The sequence below is a fragment of the Lepisosteus oculatus genome, chromosome 3 (assembly GCF_040954835.1).
Source record: "Lepisosteus oculatus isolate fLepOcu1 chromosome 3, fLepOcu1.hap2, whole genome shotgun sequence".
NCBI lineage: Eukaryota > Metazoa > Chordata > Actinopteri > Semionotiformes > Lepisosteidae > Lepisosteus > Lepisosteus oculatus.
Genome location: NC_090698.1, coordinates 51,932,151 through 51,950,086, shown reverse-complemented (window position 1 = coordinate 51,950,086; position 17,936 = coordinate 51,932,151). Strand labels below are relative to the sequence as shown.

At 36.4% G+C, this 17,936-nt stretch overlaps 1 protein-coding gene across 3 annotated transcripts in view; it reads right to left on the bottom strand.

Annotated features, from left to right (window-relative positions):
• Positions 1–4,294: 4,294 nt before the first annotated feature.
• Positions 4,295–17,936, bottom strand: part of znf608 (zinc finger protein 608) — a 51,502-nt gene continuing 37,860 nt past the window's right edge. For all 3 annotated transcript variants that reach the window (XM_015368600.2, XM_015368594.2, XM_069187230.1), the window contains exons 3-9: positions 14,385–14,472; positions 10,469–12,905; positions 8,833–9,247; positions 7,909–8,063; positions 6,849–6,999; positions 6,018–6,099; positions 4,295–5,651 (exon numbers count right to left, since the gene is read on the bottom strand). In XM_015368600.2, coding sequence (XP_015224086.2) covers positions 5,645–5,651; positions 6,018–6,099; positions 6,849–6,999; positions 7,909–8,063; positions 8,833–9,247; positions 10,469–12,905; positions 14,385–14,472 — 3,335 coding nt within the window. In that variant the 3' untranslated portion in view covers positions 4,295–5,644. The remainder of the gene's footprint in view (positions 5,652–6,017; positions 6,100–6,848; positions 7,000–7,908; positions 8,064–8,832; positions 9,248–10,468; positions 12,906–14,384; positions 14,473–17,936) is intronic.

Genomic DNA, 17,936 nt, shown 5'->3' with positions numbered 1-17,936 from the left:
GGTGTTAACCCTGGTATCCTGGATAAATTCCACTGGGCTTGTACCATTTGGCCTTCCTAATGTCTGCCTTTAATTCAATTGGCGAAGCAATTACTCACTTCTCTACCTAATAATGGGTGTTCCTTCATTGATGGATGAGTTCCTTCCTATATGTAAATACAATTGGGTCCTTTGGGAAGGTAATATATAAATCCACAGAATCATAATTATTATAATTTGTTCAAAATGTGTAGTATTTTTATTATGTATTAGCAATATAAAGTAATATAAAACCATGGAACAGGCTTAAAAAGATTATAATACTGATAGCAAATATAAAGCTTTAAAGAAAGGGGCAAGCAATTGGGTAATGTTGTGTTTTTTTGTGTACAGCATCCTAATAACTGAAAGTACTGTTTTCTGGGGAGATACATTTGAGGGGAAATGGGGAAACCCTTAGTGAGCCTAACCTATCAACTTATTTTTAGAATGTAAATAGCATTATGCATGTGCCCAATGAGCAACTGATATAAAATATAGACTGAGGCATTTCATTGTTCATTAATACATGCAGTAATTGTTTATTAACAGGCAAAAATGCTACATGCTTTAGTGTAATCAGGAAGGAAGATTAGTAATTATGGCAGGTAATTACTACTTTCAAAATAATTATATAGGATTTATAGTATATATACAATTAAAAATGAATTTTAAGATGTACTCTTTTTAATCGCAAGCAAAATTATAGTGAAAGTACAGTTCTTCAAAATATAACTTAGGGACAGACAGGATGCTAAGAGTTAATGAAAACAGTAATTTTGAAAAGGAAACAAATGTGGGAGCTTAGCATCCTTGCAATGATTGCTATAATGTCTAAAGCTGTGCTGATATATTAAATGTGACAGGCTGCATCTGGTTTAAAGAGGATTTCATAACTAGTGAATACAATCACTATTTAAGTGTTCAGCTGTGAAGTCCAGACATCAACATGACTTGTAATTGGAAGGCATGATCATGTGCCCACAGTGGCTGCATACTGGGAGGTAATAATAAAAGGCTCAGTTTAATCGCTGGCTGGCCTTAAAACCTGTAGAAAAGGTTATACTGTAATTTGGATATTTTTTTCTGATTGCAATCTAGTCATTTTAGTATCTTGTAAATGTAATAGTTAAGGTTTATTACAACATAAAATAGATTAATTGATTGCATATCTATTTTTGTCTTCAATATTCCCACTGCCATATCTTCACTTAAATCTCTCAAACGCCTGAAATGAAAGTAAAAAGAAAAAAAAAACGTATTTAAAAGACGTTTTAGAGCCTATATGTATTAAACACTTACATTTTTTATTATTTTTATTTATCTTCCTTCTCTACTCTTTGTATTAGCTGTGTGTCCTATATGAACAAAGAAAAGCTGTACAACGTGTTACGTATAACATAACAGTAAAGAAATTCAGTTTGTATTTTATAAAATCTTATTTCGGAAGTTTTGGGATTTTTGAATTCACTTCTTGTGAGTGTAGTTGTTCTGATTTTATCTGTATCTATTTTTGAAGATTGATTTCATGAGGGACTCATGCATCTGGTTATGTTAGACTCATGGAGGATGGGAGACTGACAGCTCTGCTAAGTAAATTTGCCTGTTCCCCCTGACATCCTTGTGAAAGACTGAAATACACAATCTTCTCATACTAATGTCCATCAGCTCTGACCCAGAGCTCCCCTGCATATTTTGGGTTTAGAAGGTAATTAAGTCTCCAAGATCTGTACAAGACAGGCTGACACCCAGATTAGTCATACATCACATTTCTGTTAATACAGAAATACATTATATATATGGAACAATAATATAATTTGTATACTGATGGATACACGTGTGAAATTCTATTCTATTCTATATCTATCTTGCTGTACAACACTTCAATACAAAACAATAATGTCAAAGGCCATGTAAAGTGTTTTTTTCATCCTTCTTTCATGTAACCTCAAGTATCTTTCTTTCTTGTTTCTGGAATAAGTGATCATCTGCCAGTTTTACAGTGAAAAGATTTGCATTATAAAAGATAATGCTTTACATGATAATGTGTATTGCAGTATTTTGTGTTAGTATTCACTTCTAATCTGTTCAGAACAAATATTTACTCTAGTGCCTGAATTAGCAGGGGGAACATTCAGGTGCATCTTTCATTAGTAGTAAAACAGTTAAAAAATAGTATCTTAATTCAGAATATGTGGGATTGTATTTTATGGATCCAACAATAAAATAATTATATAAAATATCTACTAGACCAACAGTACTAGACCAATGATAGGATTATTTTAAAACAGATTATTTTCCAAAGGCAAAATGCCTTCATTGAAGTCTTTCAAGCACACATTTCAACCCATTTGCAAAGCTAAACAGAAACCAAGGAAAGCAAGCAATATGGCATGCACTCAGATTGCTTCACAAATGTTATATAAAATATAAAACAACTTAAGTGATTTCTTGTGATGAGATAAAGTTTCCCTTAATTATGATAATTATAAAGTGATTGCAAGACAAACAATCCCATTTAATTCACAATTATTGGGACAACACAATGCTATATTACTTATTATTGCTTTAGAGTCAATTTGAATTTGTGATGATGATATTAATATGAATAAGTACAATGTAACATTTATTTTGGTAAATTCCATGCATATATTTGATCATACTAGAAACAAAAATCAACCCAGTGATTTTAAGTGACAATACATTTTGGGACACACTCACTCAAGTAAATTTCAGAGCACAGAAGTATTTGGTTGCATATATATATGAAGCAATAATTGCATAACTGTGTAATTCTTGAGCCCACCAGACAGTGCATAATCATTTGAGATGATTTGCTTCTGTCCTTTGAGTGTCTGTTTTGAGGTGTTTCATCTCCATTTTCTTATAAAACAATACAACACGCATACACAATTGGATTTACAACTTTTGCCAAATTAATATTTTTTCTTCCCGATTAACTCCTCGGTTGCATTTGCCCTATGTTTTGAGTCATTGCATAGGTGAAGCACCACCCAATAAGTACTGAAGCATTCCCTTCTACAAAAGTAGACAATGTATTTCTGTAATCTTCAAAACTCATTCTGCTGCTGACATCATTAGTCCTTAGTTTCATCTTGAGACAGACTGCATTTTGCTGACCCAGTCTTTTTAGAAGGCACTGTATTTAATAGAAAATAGTTACTTTTGACTACATTTGTATGAAACCATTTTCACAACACAGTCAAATATTTAAGTGATAACTATGGAGAAAATCCAATGTATGTTTACTATACTTATATAAGATAAACTTTTTATATAGCTTGTATTTTATTTTCTGTAACTTTGACTGCTGTGGGATCTTAAAGACCCATAGTGGCAGCCAGGAAGATTTCTGCTCCATTAGCCCATTGCTAATGGCTACCAAAAATCTATTTTATTGGTAGCCTAACGTTTTGCAGTAATGTGCACACTATAACATCTGGTTCTCTTGCACTGATAAAGTGTACTGGTGGACTGTGATTGAGAAATAAAAAGTCTTACTAGAATTTTCTACAGCTTGTCATGTGTTATTTTTAAATGTATATACCTTTAAATGAAAAGAAAAATCTGCTTTAAGGTTTAAAATATGATTGAAATACTAAAGATCCTCAAAAACATTGACAAAGTCAAAGCAACAGACGGACATCTTCAGAGTCACCAATGAAAAACAAATCAGAAGACTTAAACTGAAACAACACAGAAGTGCTTCTAAATCTAAAAGACCATGAAGTATTTTTACACAAAGGGTTGAGAATCTGGAACAAGCCACTCAGCCATGTTGTTGAAGCCGATACCCTGATTTAAAAAACTAACTGGATCAGCTCCACAAATCAATGAGCTTTTGGCAACTAAAATGAACCAGATGGGCTGAATGGCTTTTCTTGTCTTCTAACCTTTCCATTTGGAAATGACACAGTTGTCAGTGTATTATCATCCCATCATTCTAATATAATGTATCAGGCCCCATGAATTATGGCAGTATTACTCTGAGCAAATAGTGGAATTGGTCTTTGATTTCAACAAAGTAGTAATTCTGTCAAAATATAGTCTTAACTGGATTTTACATAACACACAGTAAATTCTCAAAACAAAAACAGCAGAACTTCACCAAGATCAACTGTTATGCAACAAAATGCAATTTACTTTAATTCTTTGAAGTATTTTTTTGATGGATGCCATCTCAGGAAATTTCCTTTTAAGATTTTTCCAGATGGAACAGAATGAAAGGATACAATAATGTAGTGCTAACGGTATGTTGCCTTTACATTTTTATTTACATCTAAAATACTGTATCTCATGTATTGCACCATTGATTTTCTACGATTTTAACAGCTTATGTAGAATATCAGTCAAACAAACCACTGTAAAGTTCTGAAAAATGGTCAATTTAACCTACTAAACAATTAAGTAAAAGCTAGAAGTAAAAGGAAGTTTTAAGAAATAAAAAATCAAGTTATGTTGTTCTTTATTAAGTCAAAACAAATGTTAACTTGATACACTTCTGGGAATTATAAGAAAACACACTGCATTGTATCTCTGCATCTAGATTTCAGCACAAGCCTCCCAAGAGTCATAAGAGAATAGGATTATTATGTCTAAAATATTAAATTTCAAAAGGAAATGACAGAATAAAAACAAGATAAAATGATCCACATTCCCAAATTGTGTAATCTCATATTTTGCACCAAAACAAAAACACAAAACTAGGCTGATTTACAAAAAACAACTTATTTTATTCTGATTGCCAAATTATTTTTTAAGGCAGGTATAAAAAAGAAAGCATTCAATATACACTTTACATAAAATTAACTAGATTACAGCATGAAACAAGTAACCAGGCAACGACATTAAAGTCTCTTCCTAAATGTTGATAATTGTAAACATTTAAAAGACTGCAGGACTATTCAAGTAATAGAACAATCACAAATGTCTTCAGCTATGCAGGCTATTGGGGGTAAACTGCCATTCAAAGTCATAAAAAAACTAGATACTTTACATAAACTTATAATCTGCCATTTAAAATCTATACAGTATATACACCACAGTTTTATGGTACTGGCACCCAGAGCCCTCAAAATGAAGATTCTTCACAAGACACATTAACAAACAGATGAATACAGTCAAATTTATACAAATGCAATTTTAAATAATACAAAGCCAAGGAGCCACTAGATAGTACACATTTACATTGTACCAAGGTGTCACTTTAACAGCTAGCCTCTCTGAGGGCATGTAAGGAATATTACAATATTACATACGGTCAGGCACACCAATACAGAACAATATTTTTTCTATACATTTTTTTTAACAAAGTGGCTATTTTGTGGCAAACACACTTCCTTTTCTCTGGTTGCCACTAGCAGCTGATCCTGCATGTGTGAGCCTGGTTACTGTTATAAAATAAAGAGTTAAGAATATATATTTCAACAAAAGTTTAATTACAGCAACATTGGTAACTCTTATAAAATCTTGAATTAAAAAAAATGAAATTACTTTTTTTTTTGCCTGCCATCAAGGCAATCAATAACACCATGGAACTGATGTCTATATTAAAGTGTATCTTCATGTGATCCAGTCACATGTCTCTTATGTACAAGTCGTCCAATCATTCCCTGCAAAAAAGGAATAACACAAATGTTTACGTTAATACTACATTACATGGTAATTATGAATACTGTCTGATGTCACATGAATTCAAGTTTATTTAAGAGTGATTTAGAAGTACAAACGTATGAGTTTCAAATATAACAAAATTAACCTATTGATATGAATGCTAGGAATAATTAAAATGCTTTGATAATGTACACTATAGTAGCAGTATTATGGGCTCCTATGAATTTACCAGATAATTTACAAATGAAGCTGCGAAGGATAATCATATATCACACATGCAAATTAATTTGCAATAATGAAACCAAATCACTCCTCCCTCTGACAAAATCTGGCCTCAGAATAAAATAGATGAGCAGGGTATTTACCTCCTTTGTGTAGGAAATATGCCAGATGCAGAAGCCTGAGCAGCCACCTGCTGACTGGCTACAAGGGCTGCTGAGGTCAAACCTGCAGGGAGGGAAAATGGGCTCCTGGTTAATATCCTTACAACTCTTAAGTGTGCAAATTCACAAATATCAAAGAGCAAGCCTAGAAAATTGCCGCCTTCCCCTAGCAAGACCCTGACAAACTTCCTCATCCTGGTAATCCACAGTGTTTGTTTTAGGAGGCTTATCCATCATCCCCCTCCCCCTTACCTAGTCAAATAAATGGGAATTAATTGCACCTTCCTCTAATTATCTGTTAAAAATAAAATCTAGAAGTCTCCTTCAATTCTGAGACAGGGTTGCTGGTCAGCATGTCTTTGGATTGAGTGTAAGGCTTTGATAAAAAGCCTGTGGGATGTATTCATTACATAGTGCACTATCAACACTCTTTTTTATGCCCAGGAGACAGAAACTATAATGATCGATTATGACACCATAGAATTCTGACAACAATTACAGCCTAATGTAAGCATAACTAACAGTTACATATATGAGATAGTTATTTTTATCTAGGGACTTTAGCTACATGAAATTCCCATGGAGGAAAAAGAGGGGATCTTAATATTATTTCAGCTTTTAAGAATTATTTTCTACAGCCATGATTCAAATAATGGTCTTATATAATCTGAGGGCATTCATATCTATTTTTAGATATGATCACTGAATTTGTTTGTGTGCTGTGATAATCAAAATATAAACTTATTCTTTTTTCCCCCATTTTCATATGAGGGTATGTAATAGTTTGTTTCCCGCTGCAGCCCTTGCTCTTACCTGGGTATGGATCATACTGCCCAGGTATTAGGGGATAGCCCATTCCTAGGTGTGTGTGATGATGTGTGTGAAGATGTCTGGCGAATGGAGAATGGCGATCTCTCTCTCGCTCCGTTTCCCTCTCCCGTTCAGGAGGTCCCTTCTCTGCAGGCTGGAGAGAAAATCAGAATTGGTCCCTTTTACCAATGCTAGTCGAATTACTTACATTCAGAACAGTTAAGAAAATAAAGGTGTGGTGTGTCTTTAGGGGGCGAGTGGGTTTTAACAGCCAGACGACATTTAGCAGCGTTTTGCTTTATACAAATGCATATCTTTTGAACAATGTCACAAAATGATCTGTGTAACTCCTACTCCAGTTGCATTCCTTGTGCCTGAGGCTCTTTTCTTAGAATGAGGGAGGGTACTGTAAACCACCCACTGACTATGGTTTCATTGTCTACTTGAATTTGGGGGATATGCGTTGCACACTTAAGTGGAGGAGGGGGAGGGGGATAGGGAGGTGTAGCTGGTGGTTTCAGAGATCAACATGGTAAGTTACAAGATAAGCACATAATTACAGGAGTGAGGACGGCAAGAAGGCTTTGATCAGCAAAACAAAAGAGCAGGACAATTTTCCATGAAGCACAGGAGCTGGTGATGAAGGGAAAACATCCCCATTTCTTTTATTTCTATTTTATTAGTAATAACTTTAAAATCTGTGTGGCTCATAAAAAAAATCAAGGTGTTTACAAGTTTGCCATCTTTATTATAAAACTTGCAATACTATAATTTCAGTCAGAATATATTCTTTTCCCCTATTGCCAATTGGTCAAGACTATTAAATATCGTTCTTTAAAAAATTGGAAGATAGCTGGTTTAAATGATAGAGTGCAAAAAATGGAAAGTTCCCATGTCTACGGCCTTTAGCCCTTATCTTCATGTTGTGACACAAGACTGACACTAACTCCATTTAACAAGGTAGGAATTAAGGAAACTGATGCGAGCTGCAGCTTTATACCTGCCCACACTATAATAAAAAGAGCAGTATTAGAAGGAAAATGAAAAGTCTGGTTACACTCACCCCAGGAGATTTAGTGCGGTACTGATTGGCATGCTGTTGCAGCAAGTCTAGTGCTTTTGACTCAGAAGCAGGTTTAGTGCTTATACTTGGACTAGTATTTGTTTTCTCCACCTCATCCCTGCCTGCCATCTTCCCATAGATAGGGTAATGGAAACCTGAAAAAACAGACTGTAATTTTATCCAAGCATTGATTACATTAATCTGTGCAGATACACAAAACCCTAACAAGGACAGTAATGTATCTCATGATAAAATACAAAATAATTCACCCTTTTCTTAAGTAAAGCCCGTTTAACATCACATCACATGTGATATAAATAAACATCAAAGCATTAAAAAAACACAGGATTTGTGGTTTTATTTAAACATTTTACAGTTTGTAATGGGTGTTCTCTACTCTGGGTCACGCTGAGCACTGCAATACACTTATTGGTCTCAATTTCTAAGTGTCACAGCCATAAGGAAATTGACAGATTAAAATCAGCCCCACAGGTCCACAGTTTTGAACAGGATCAATTAAATTGGCCTCAAGTGCCATTAAAGTTTAGACCACATAAATGCTACACAGACTAAATAAGCAATATTATGATTTCCTTCATAATTTAAAACATGTTTAAGAAACAGACAGGAAAATCGGCCATTACACAGTGAGCATCTCAATTGAGTACAAACAGGAATACCCTCTTTCACAGTTGTATTTCTAAAATCTAAACCTATAACCCCAAAACAGTTGTTTTTTAATAGAGCAAGAATCTTAGGCCATAGTCAAAACCCATAGGAGGAGATTTATAATAACTTTTTTAAATTGTGACCTAAAGGTCATGAATATACATTCAACAACACTGAAGTAGAAACAAACTGCTGAAGAATTAGGGGCTTGTAGGCAACAGCATTCAGTCTGCTTATTTTCATTTGGGTGCTTACCTGGGTAACTGTGCATCAGGACAGGGGACACAGCTCTGTAAGCTGGGTGGTTGGGATCATACATCTGCAAATAAGGATAGGCATGCTGGTACTGAATGTAGGACTGGTGTTGGCTCATGGGCGAGGACACGGCAACCCGAGCGTTCCTTGAGTCCTTTCCACTGACGGGTGTCCCACGCTCATCGGATTTCTTTGAGTCCTCTACAGAGCCCAAGTGGGAGTCCTGCCTTTTAAGGTCCTTAGGTTCATCCTTGACAGTGGTCATAGAGACTGTAAGGTTGAGGCCAGAGATATCTTTTCCTCCAGCCTTATTGGGACAGTCGTCTTTGGCCTTTTTTTCGAGCTCTTCTGTTTTTTGTTGCTCCATGTATTTGGCCTGATATGGATAATGGTGCCAAGATCGGGACTCTGACTCCTGAATGGAAATCAAAGGTTTTGGTCAGGAGTTGCATCTGATTTAAGTCCTCAAACATTAAAAAACAATATCCTACTTTTTTTTTTTTTGAGACCATCATTTTGATTAAAACAAACTATTAAAATCCAAAGATTGGTAAAGGTATACTTTTGAAAGAGGTAACAGTCCCATGTTAAAGGGGACTTTAGGGTTCTAAGGGTTGTACCTTTAACAATAACAAAATTGTTAATATTCAACAATCTATCTTTTTAAATTGTTGGTTCTACAGAAATATGTAAGAGGCAGATAGTTGATTCAAAAATACAAAAGCATATGGCATAAAATATAAAATCATAAAATGCACTTTATATAAACCACTGCTGCATAGAACAATTTCCTAATAACAATCACAGTTTAGCAATTATAGAACATGTATTTTAAACTGCCCAAGTACACAATATCCTTATATCAAAAGCTTTGTCTAAGCACAGTACACAACTGGGTATTATCTGCTGATGTTGGACCTCATCATGAAAATTCAATTTAAATTCCTTATTAAAATCATAAGATGACTTTGGTACCACTGCTTGGGGCTATAATAAGATTTTCAAACCTTTTCACAGCACTATTTGGTTATAAAGAGACAAATAATGCTCCTCATAAATTGCTTATAGCAGTAATAAGATTATATTTGAATGTTAATCAAAGGCACCATTTAATTCCCAACATTACTTCAACAGCAGCACAAATGGAAAAAAAAAAAGATTACAAAAACATGCAGCAAAAGACCATTTTTCTCCAAACACAAAGAAATCACTGTAGCTTCTGTGCTTAAAACATTCTTCTGAAATAATTTTTGCCATTGAGACCGATTTCTTCAATATACATAAAATCAGCATTGAGCAACAGAAAAGTTACAGTATTCCCTAAGTCTCATGTAATCTGTCAAAAGAATTAGTGCTCCAAAATTAACTTCCCATCCACAATACTCATAATAAACGACTACATGACATTTCTTCTTTTAATATCCAGCTTCCATGTCATATATATGGCAATCCTAAAAATCATGGGCTCTGCATTTATCCACTTTTTCCAATTACTTAAAGGTAGCTTTGTTAATGTTAAAATTATACATACTATAATTCTAAATAACGTGCTACACATTTTGTGGTATACCTCTGAACTATGAACAAGCAATCTATATTGAGGAATGTCTGGTTCTAATAGAAGGTAAATGCTTACCTGCTTAAACCGTAATGTAGGATCCACTCCGGTCTGCTTCATTGAATCCATAACAGATTTCATTTCCACAGCCTCTTTGATAAGCTGATGGTTTTCCATTTGCTTGGCTGACTGAAGATGCTGTTGCTGATTTGTCAGAATCTGTTGCTTCCCAGATTCTTCTGTTTTGGCAGGTATCCCAGGCCCACATTTGCTGTTACAGTTTTTGTTGGAATCTGGGGTGGGTGGAGCTTTTGATACTGTTGCTGATGGGATTGTCTTCTGTTTAATGTCTTCTTTTGATTGTTCTTTCTGTGGAAGGTCTCCTTTCCGCTCTCCTTCTCGATTTCCTTGAGTCATTTTTTGCTCCGCAAGTCGCTGATCCTCATAATACTTCTCATATTGTTGTCTGTAAGTGTTAGAGGCCATTAATGACTTCTGGTCCATGTAAAGCCCATAGGGATATTGTCCATAGTAAAGTGACTGAGCAAGTGCAGGATGCCTCTGTGTGATCACTGATTGGTGCTGGGCCTGTAAATTTGAATTGATCATTTCATTCTTTTTAGCATCCAAAGCTAAAGCCTCTGCCTTTTCTTTCTTTTCACCCTCTTCCTCTGAACCCTCCTTTTTGGACTTGTTCCCTTGGGAATTGCTACCATTTCCAGATGCAGGAGTACTGGGTTGTCCAGAGTGCATGTAATTGGGGGAATAATAAGGGTCATATCCATGGTAATAAGGAGAATGTGACTCTTTTCCTGGAGCTGCTTGGGCAGGTGTAGCAGGAAGGCTCTTGACAACACTTTCCTTGTTAGAATTGATCTCTGAGGGTGAACTAGCTTTGGACCTTACTCCTTCAGAACGACTGTCAGATCCACCATCATCAGCAGCATCTGAGATATCGGAGTACGCTGGACTATTTGTCTTGGTGCCAGTGCCATCACTTCCATTTTGCATTAAGACATGTAAAGGGGTCATAGGAGATTGTCCATTTACAAGTGTACCACATTCCAGTCTAGAGGAGCTCCCTATTGAAGGGCTGGGCGCATTGTCTGTAAACGTGTAAACCTTATCGGCCTCAGCTTTAATGCTGGCCATTCGACTCTCCTGAGACTCAGAAAGACCATTTGGTAGCACCTCATTTTTGTTCAAGTGTTCTTTTAAAAAATGACCGGGTATCTCCTTCCCAGCACTCTTTGAGTCCTCTATCTTTGCAAGCTTACTGTCCATCTTGGGGCTCCCAGCCTCTTTGCACTCTTTATCTTTCAACTTGCGCTTTTCTTTTTTCTTCTTGTCTTTAAGAGAGGCAAGAGCTGGGTTTACTGTGCTTGGTTCTCCCATAATTGTAGGCTTTGGTTGAATGGGCTTCAAAGGAGGACTCTTTGGTGTTGCCTGGACAACCGTAGTTGTCAGAGAGGGAAGGCCTGGAATTGTTCCAGTGGTGGTGGCTGTAAAGGTAGCTGTTGGAATTGCTATCAGCTGAGGTGGAGGAGGGGCTGGTGCTATAGGCCTGGTAGTTTTGGGCTTGGATAGAGATTTATCCACTTTCCCATTGTTTGCTTTTTTCCCCTTGTCTTTCTCACATACGCCCTTCTTATCAATTATACCCTCAGCTTCCAGCTTTGGCATCTCCGAAACAGAGCTACCATCTGAGACCACACAATTATCTAAAGCCACAGTCATATTAGAGATGATGGGCAGGTTATTCATGTCGTGTATATGTCCTTTCTTTTTGCCAGAACTCCTGCCCATTTTAGAGTTCATCACAGGGCTCTGGCCATTACTTAACATTTCCCTTTTTCCCTTTGGTGTCCCTGCTGCGCCCAAATTCCCAGGAGAATTTGGTCCCTTTAAGGACCCAAAGGTTGTATCTGTACATTCCAAAGCCACGTTTCCCAGGGACTCTTCACAGTCAGAAATTTTGTCTTCACTCTCTGGCTCAAACTCCAATTTATTTTCTGGGTCTAAGTGTGCATGTGCTTGGTGGTAGCGTAACCCATTGATGTGCTTGTACTTTTTGTTGCAGTTAGGATGTGGACAGTCTATTAGCACCGGAGATGAGCAGCCTTGGTCCAAAAAAGAACCCTCAGACTTTCCTTGAGGAGTGGTAGGAGTACTCCTTGAATTTGTCCTAACTCGCTTTCCAGACTTAGTGTCCTCTGAGCTTGAATTTAGATCTAGCTCCATAGATGGCTTGTTTTTACGTTTGTTATTAGCTGTCGGGCTTGCCTTGATTTCCTCCAGAGTGCAATTGGGAGGTGTCCTACGGCCACTGCTAGAGTTCAGACTTCCCCGCCTTCCTTTGCCATTGGCACCCCCACCGCGGTTCTTGTGCTGCAGTCCTCTGGCCTCTGCAAAACTGGGTTCAATACCAGGAGCATTAGCAACAACTGATCTTGCTCGCTTTCCTCTACCCCGGCCACCACGCATGTCAAGGTCACTTGTCGGGGATTCACAAAACCTAGAAGCAAACAAAAAATGTGTTAGATTTATCCATGTGATTACACTTCCATTTTCGTTAAATGGAGTTAGACATATTTTCAGTGCTGCAGGCAAATCAAGAGGGCTCCCAAGTAGCTTTACTGGTAAAATAGATTGCCTGAATGCTGGATGAGCAAAAATTGCAGGTTTCAGCCTGGGTTATGTCACTAGCTAACCGTAACTGGAATTCCCAAAGTAGTAGCGCACAACCGGGAGATCCCATTAGTCAGCCAGAGCTCTCTTGGCTCTCTTGGCATGTGAAACAGCATCCCATTTAACTCCTAGGAACTTGCTGGCTTGTGAGTTGCTCTTCCAAATAGCACTACACCTACTGCACAAGGCTGCATAGCCTGAGAAATGTCAAAAGACAAATGGCTTGAAGTTCGGCAGGTGAGTGATGTAAAAAAAACACTTGATTCCAGACTTGACGTGTATATGACAACAAATAACCGGGGATTCAATAAAAAAAATACAAGCAAAATCTAAACATGAAAATACAGCATCTCAGCCTGAACATTAGGGAAAAATTCAATTCAAATATACTAAAGATATTCTCATAAAACGTGAGGTAGTTGTATTTGCGGGTACTGCTTTTTGAAAACATTTTGAACAAAACATGAAAAAATGCAGGACACGTACTATTATGAAGGAATTTTATGTACCAAGGCAGCGCTGGCTATCAGAAAAAAAAATATAACTGAAGAAAACCAAGAGGCCACTGCACACTCAATCTGAACCGATGTCAGAACTTTGTGTGTAACTCTCAAGCAACAATCAATTTAACAGGTATGTACACATTCTACACCCAAATGCTGCCTTAAAAATTATAGATGGGTTAGAAGATGTGGCTTGATTGTGTTTAATAAATGTTTCAATTAATGAAGACCTGAAATGTCTTACAGCACCCTGTAACTGCTTCTGTATGGCTATTTGCTCAAGCTCTTTAATTCTCTAATATTGGATTCACTCAATATCTCCTTTGTTTTGTGAGCTTGGCATCCACCATTGTCTTTTTTATGGCCAGTTATGGATACTCTAAAACACAAAGCCAAATATACACAAGAACAATGTGTACCTAATGCACAATAATGTGATGAATGACACTTTGCATGACAAATGATAAAATTACAGTATGTAGTGGTATTTATACAATATTTTTTTATATTTGGCAATCTTCCATCAGTGCCTAATTTATAAGACATTAAGAAAAACAAACAGACTGTTTAAAGCACCCTGTGCATTTGTGACAAGATTTTATTCTACAAATGTTTATATGTAGAATAACAAATTAATACCTTAACAATTGATCTTAAATGAAATAAACAATTTACTGAAGAGCTAGATAAAAGTACACAAAAATTGGCATCAACTTATGTGCTGGAAAAACATCACTCTTAATAATAGAAGAAGAAAAAATTCCTCAAGGAAAAATTCTTTTTTGATGATGATATCTGGTTACCTGGGAGGAGCCCAGTCATGCTTTGTGCAATCCAATAGTGTCCCCACATAGGTTTTATTCCTCCAAGTCACATTCACCACAAGGACACCTGTGAGTCAGAAACAAACAAAAGACAGTTACAGCTGGAATATACAGAAGTGGCCCGTCTTCAAGATTTACACTTTATTCTCATTCCATTTTCAAAGGCTGCGGTCTGTCTTCTTCCTCCTTTTTGGTTTCAGTGACCTCAAGTAAAGCCCCACAGGAAATTGTTTTTTTAGTGTGTAATCGAGATACAGCTGACAGAAGGAAATGGGTTTTCGCCACGTCCTGCTGTAAAACAGCAACACTCACCTCTTAATTTTGCTATTATTACACATAATTGCTTTTGCTTGGCAGGCAGCCAGTATATGCTGTGCACTAGTCAGTGGTGCTTAAAGGCTGAGAATGACCAGAGTCCATCTTCTCATTTGCTTCCACAGGCAGAGAAAGCAACCAAGAGGAACTTGCCTTTATCAAAAAAAGATTTACATAGGCTGTCATCTGCGTTTCTTATCAAAGCTAGCATTCAGAGGCCACTAAGCTTATCTTCCCCTTCTTACCAGACGAAAGGGGATTTAGAAAAATTCAATACTTTTTTTAAAAATGGGTTCATAACAGCTTGCCCTACAGTCTCTCTGCATTACAGATCTGCATCACAAAAACATAGCATTTATCATTCCCCTGTAGCTAAAAATCACCCATTTAGACGGTTAAAAAAAGAGTTCACAACCTGAGAAAGCCTACATATGAGGACCTAATAAGAGTTAAAATACGCAGTTTGTTAAATAAAGCATAGTATATATGTAAATGAAAACAGCTTCTTTTCATGACTGAAATGAACATGCAGATAGAGCTTTTAAATTCACCTTACTTTGAATAATATTCAATTTTGAAACACGAGGCATCACTTATTAAATCTCAATAATTAGCACTATTTTATATGAGTACGCACTACTTATAAATTTTCATTACTTTGTAGTACTGGATTACAGACATTGGGTAACGTCACAAAATATACACTGGCAGATTTCCACAAATCTAGATTTTAATTGGTTCTGAAGAATCTTGTTTTTAGCAAAGACTGTTTAAAATGGAAAGGGTGGTCCTTTAGAATAACATGCAGAGGTCATATAGCCCTGTTTACACAAGAAATAAACAAGTAATTCAATGTTGAAAAGGAGAGGGAAATACATGTTTTTAGTGCTTTAATGTATACCCGCTTGATTTTATGCATTTGGACTTAATCACACAGAAGCATGCACTGCGTATCACTAGGTTTTTTGTGAAAAGATGGTTTTCTAATTATAATTTCAACAAGCATTAGAAACAGCATGATTCCTGCTTTCTTGTTCTCAACAAGCTGCCTGAGTCTTTGTATGAGCAAACTCTCATGTGCAACTGAAAAATACATAATTAAAACTGCTTAAAAGGGAACATGAAAGACACACTAACTCCTCCATTCAAGGCTAAAGTAATAAAATTAAAAACAGGAAAAGTCAGCACAGACACTTAACGTTTGTCTGCAGTGAAAGCCTTTTGTTAGACCTAATTCCCAGAGGGTTTCAGGTTTCCAACAAAAGCAGGCAGTCTGATTGGCCACATCCAGCTGGGAGAACTAAACCCTGATTGGCTGTCTCGAGCTCTGCACCAGAAAGCACAAAGAGCAAGTATCTTGGATAAATGAACAGAATGAATACGATGCAGGACCTGAGAAGTGTGTGCAAAAGGTTCATAAAAGCAAAACAAAGCCAGGGTCAGGGTGGAACCTGGAGTGAGTAAACGAAATCCTGGTTACCAAAAAGAAGACTGGTTAACACAAGATGTGTTACCAAAACGAAAAGCTTGCAACTGAATTGCTTCACATGTCATAATAGGAAAAATAAAACACAACCAATCAGTCCAAATAAGTCTTAAGCCTGGTGCACCAGAGTACATACAAAAAGGTAGCTATCAGATGTTTCCAACAATACAGCACAAAGAATATAAAATGTCTAAGCTAAAATTAGTATTAGAGATCCTCTTCATTAAAGACATTGAAAGAAGTACTAAGTGGAGTCTGACCATATCTTCTTTACAGTTACAAAGAACCTTTCACTGTTAAACAAATATCTTAAATGTTATTAAATACACAGTTTCAGCAAAAGGGGACTTTATGGATGTAAAAAGAACTCAATACACAAGCAACTGTATCTGACCTGAATTTACTGAGAAAATAAGATACTATTAAATTGGGCATAATATTAGACATTTCAATTGCTAAGAAAAGTGGATTTTTGATCAATTGAGACCTGCTAGTGAATCTCATACATCAAATTATCCTTTTCTCTATGGGACAGGCCTAACAATAAATCAACACTGCTTACAGACAGGTGACCTTGGATAGCTCAGGTTTCAAAGCAAGTGTCTTCTTTCAAGGATACATTTCACAATAAGATTAACACTGTGATTAAAAAGAGTGGGCTTGGTTTCAGTGCAATGCTTTTTCCCAAATACCTACATTGTGACTCATTCAAAATTCTGAAACTTAATAGCCTTTGATAGACTAAGTTAATCCCTTGGGCTGAGAAATCTTTCCCTAAATCCTAAATTCAGTGCAAACAAAGGAATTAGCTCCCTAGATGTTATGAAACAGTACAAAAAAATAAGACTAAAAAGAAACACTAAATACCCTTATTTCCAATAGTATAAATGCATAATGGGCTGTTAATTACTTAGTGGGGTCACAAAATATGCAAGATCTGAGAATAAAAAATAATGCACCATTTACCCAAGAGTCTGTGTGTTCCAATATCTGAGAATACTGCCACTTCCATCAGTGTCAAATTCCCTGTTGCCTTTACTCTAAAGCCCAATGAGATGTATTGATCAAGGAAAGCTTCTTGGAAAACTAGACTCAGGCTTATTCATTACCATCCATTTCTTTCTTGTGTAGAGACACTTGATCAATAATCAATTGACTGGTCAGCTAAAACTACAGTACCTGAGGCTACATGAGCTCACTTTTCACAGTGTGCCCCAATGCTGCAGGAGTGATCTTGCCTGTATTCTATACTTGTATCACACACATCAAAACAGCTTGACAAACTGGGAAAACAGTTTTCCTTTGACAGAATAATAGAACATTTTATTATTTTTTGGCCAGGCATGTGAATGCTCATTTCCTTTAAATGTCTTAAATTGGCAGATTCTACTAGAAATGAGGTTGGCTTGGTCCTGCAGTTTTGCTCAAGGACCACCACATGGACAGCTTGCGGTTCTTTTATGGCTGTCCCAGTGAAACAAAGAGCCAAGCAGCAGGTGTACGCATGCATTATAAATCACCCGATTTATTTTATTGTGAAGTGAATCACCTTTAATGTCTCACCTTAATAAAAGAGTAAAGATAATGTGAGGCTACTCGTAATAGAACTGATTCATTTAACTAGGCCCTTAGTCGTCATGTAATTTTTCCCATCAGTCATGCAAATTTATATTTAGAACTTTGACCCAGAAACAACTTGAAAACCCATGAAAAGTCCAGTAACAAAAGTT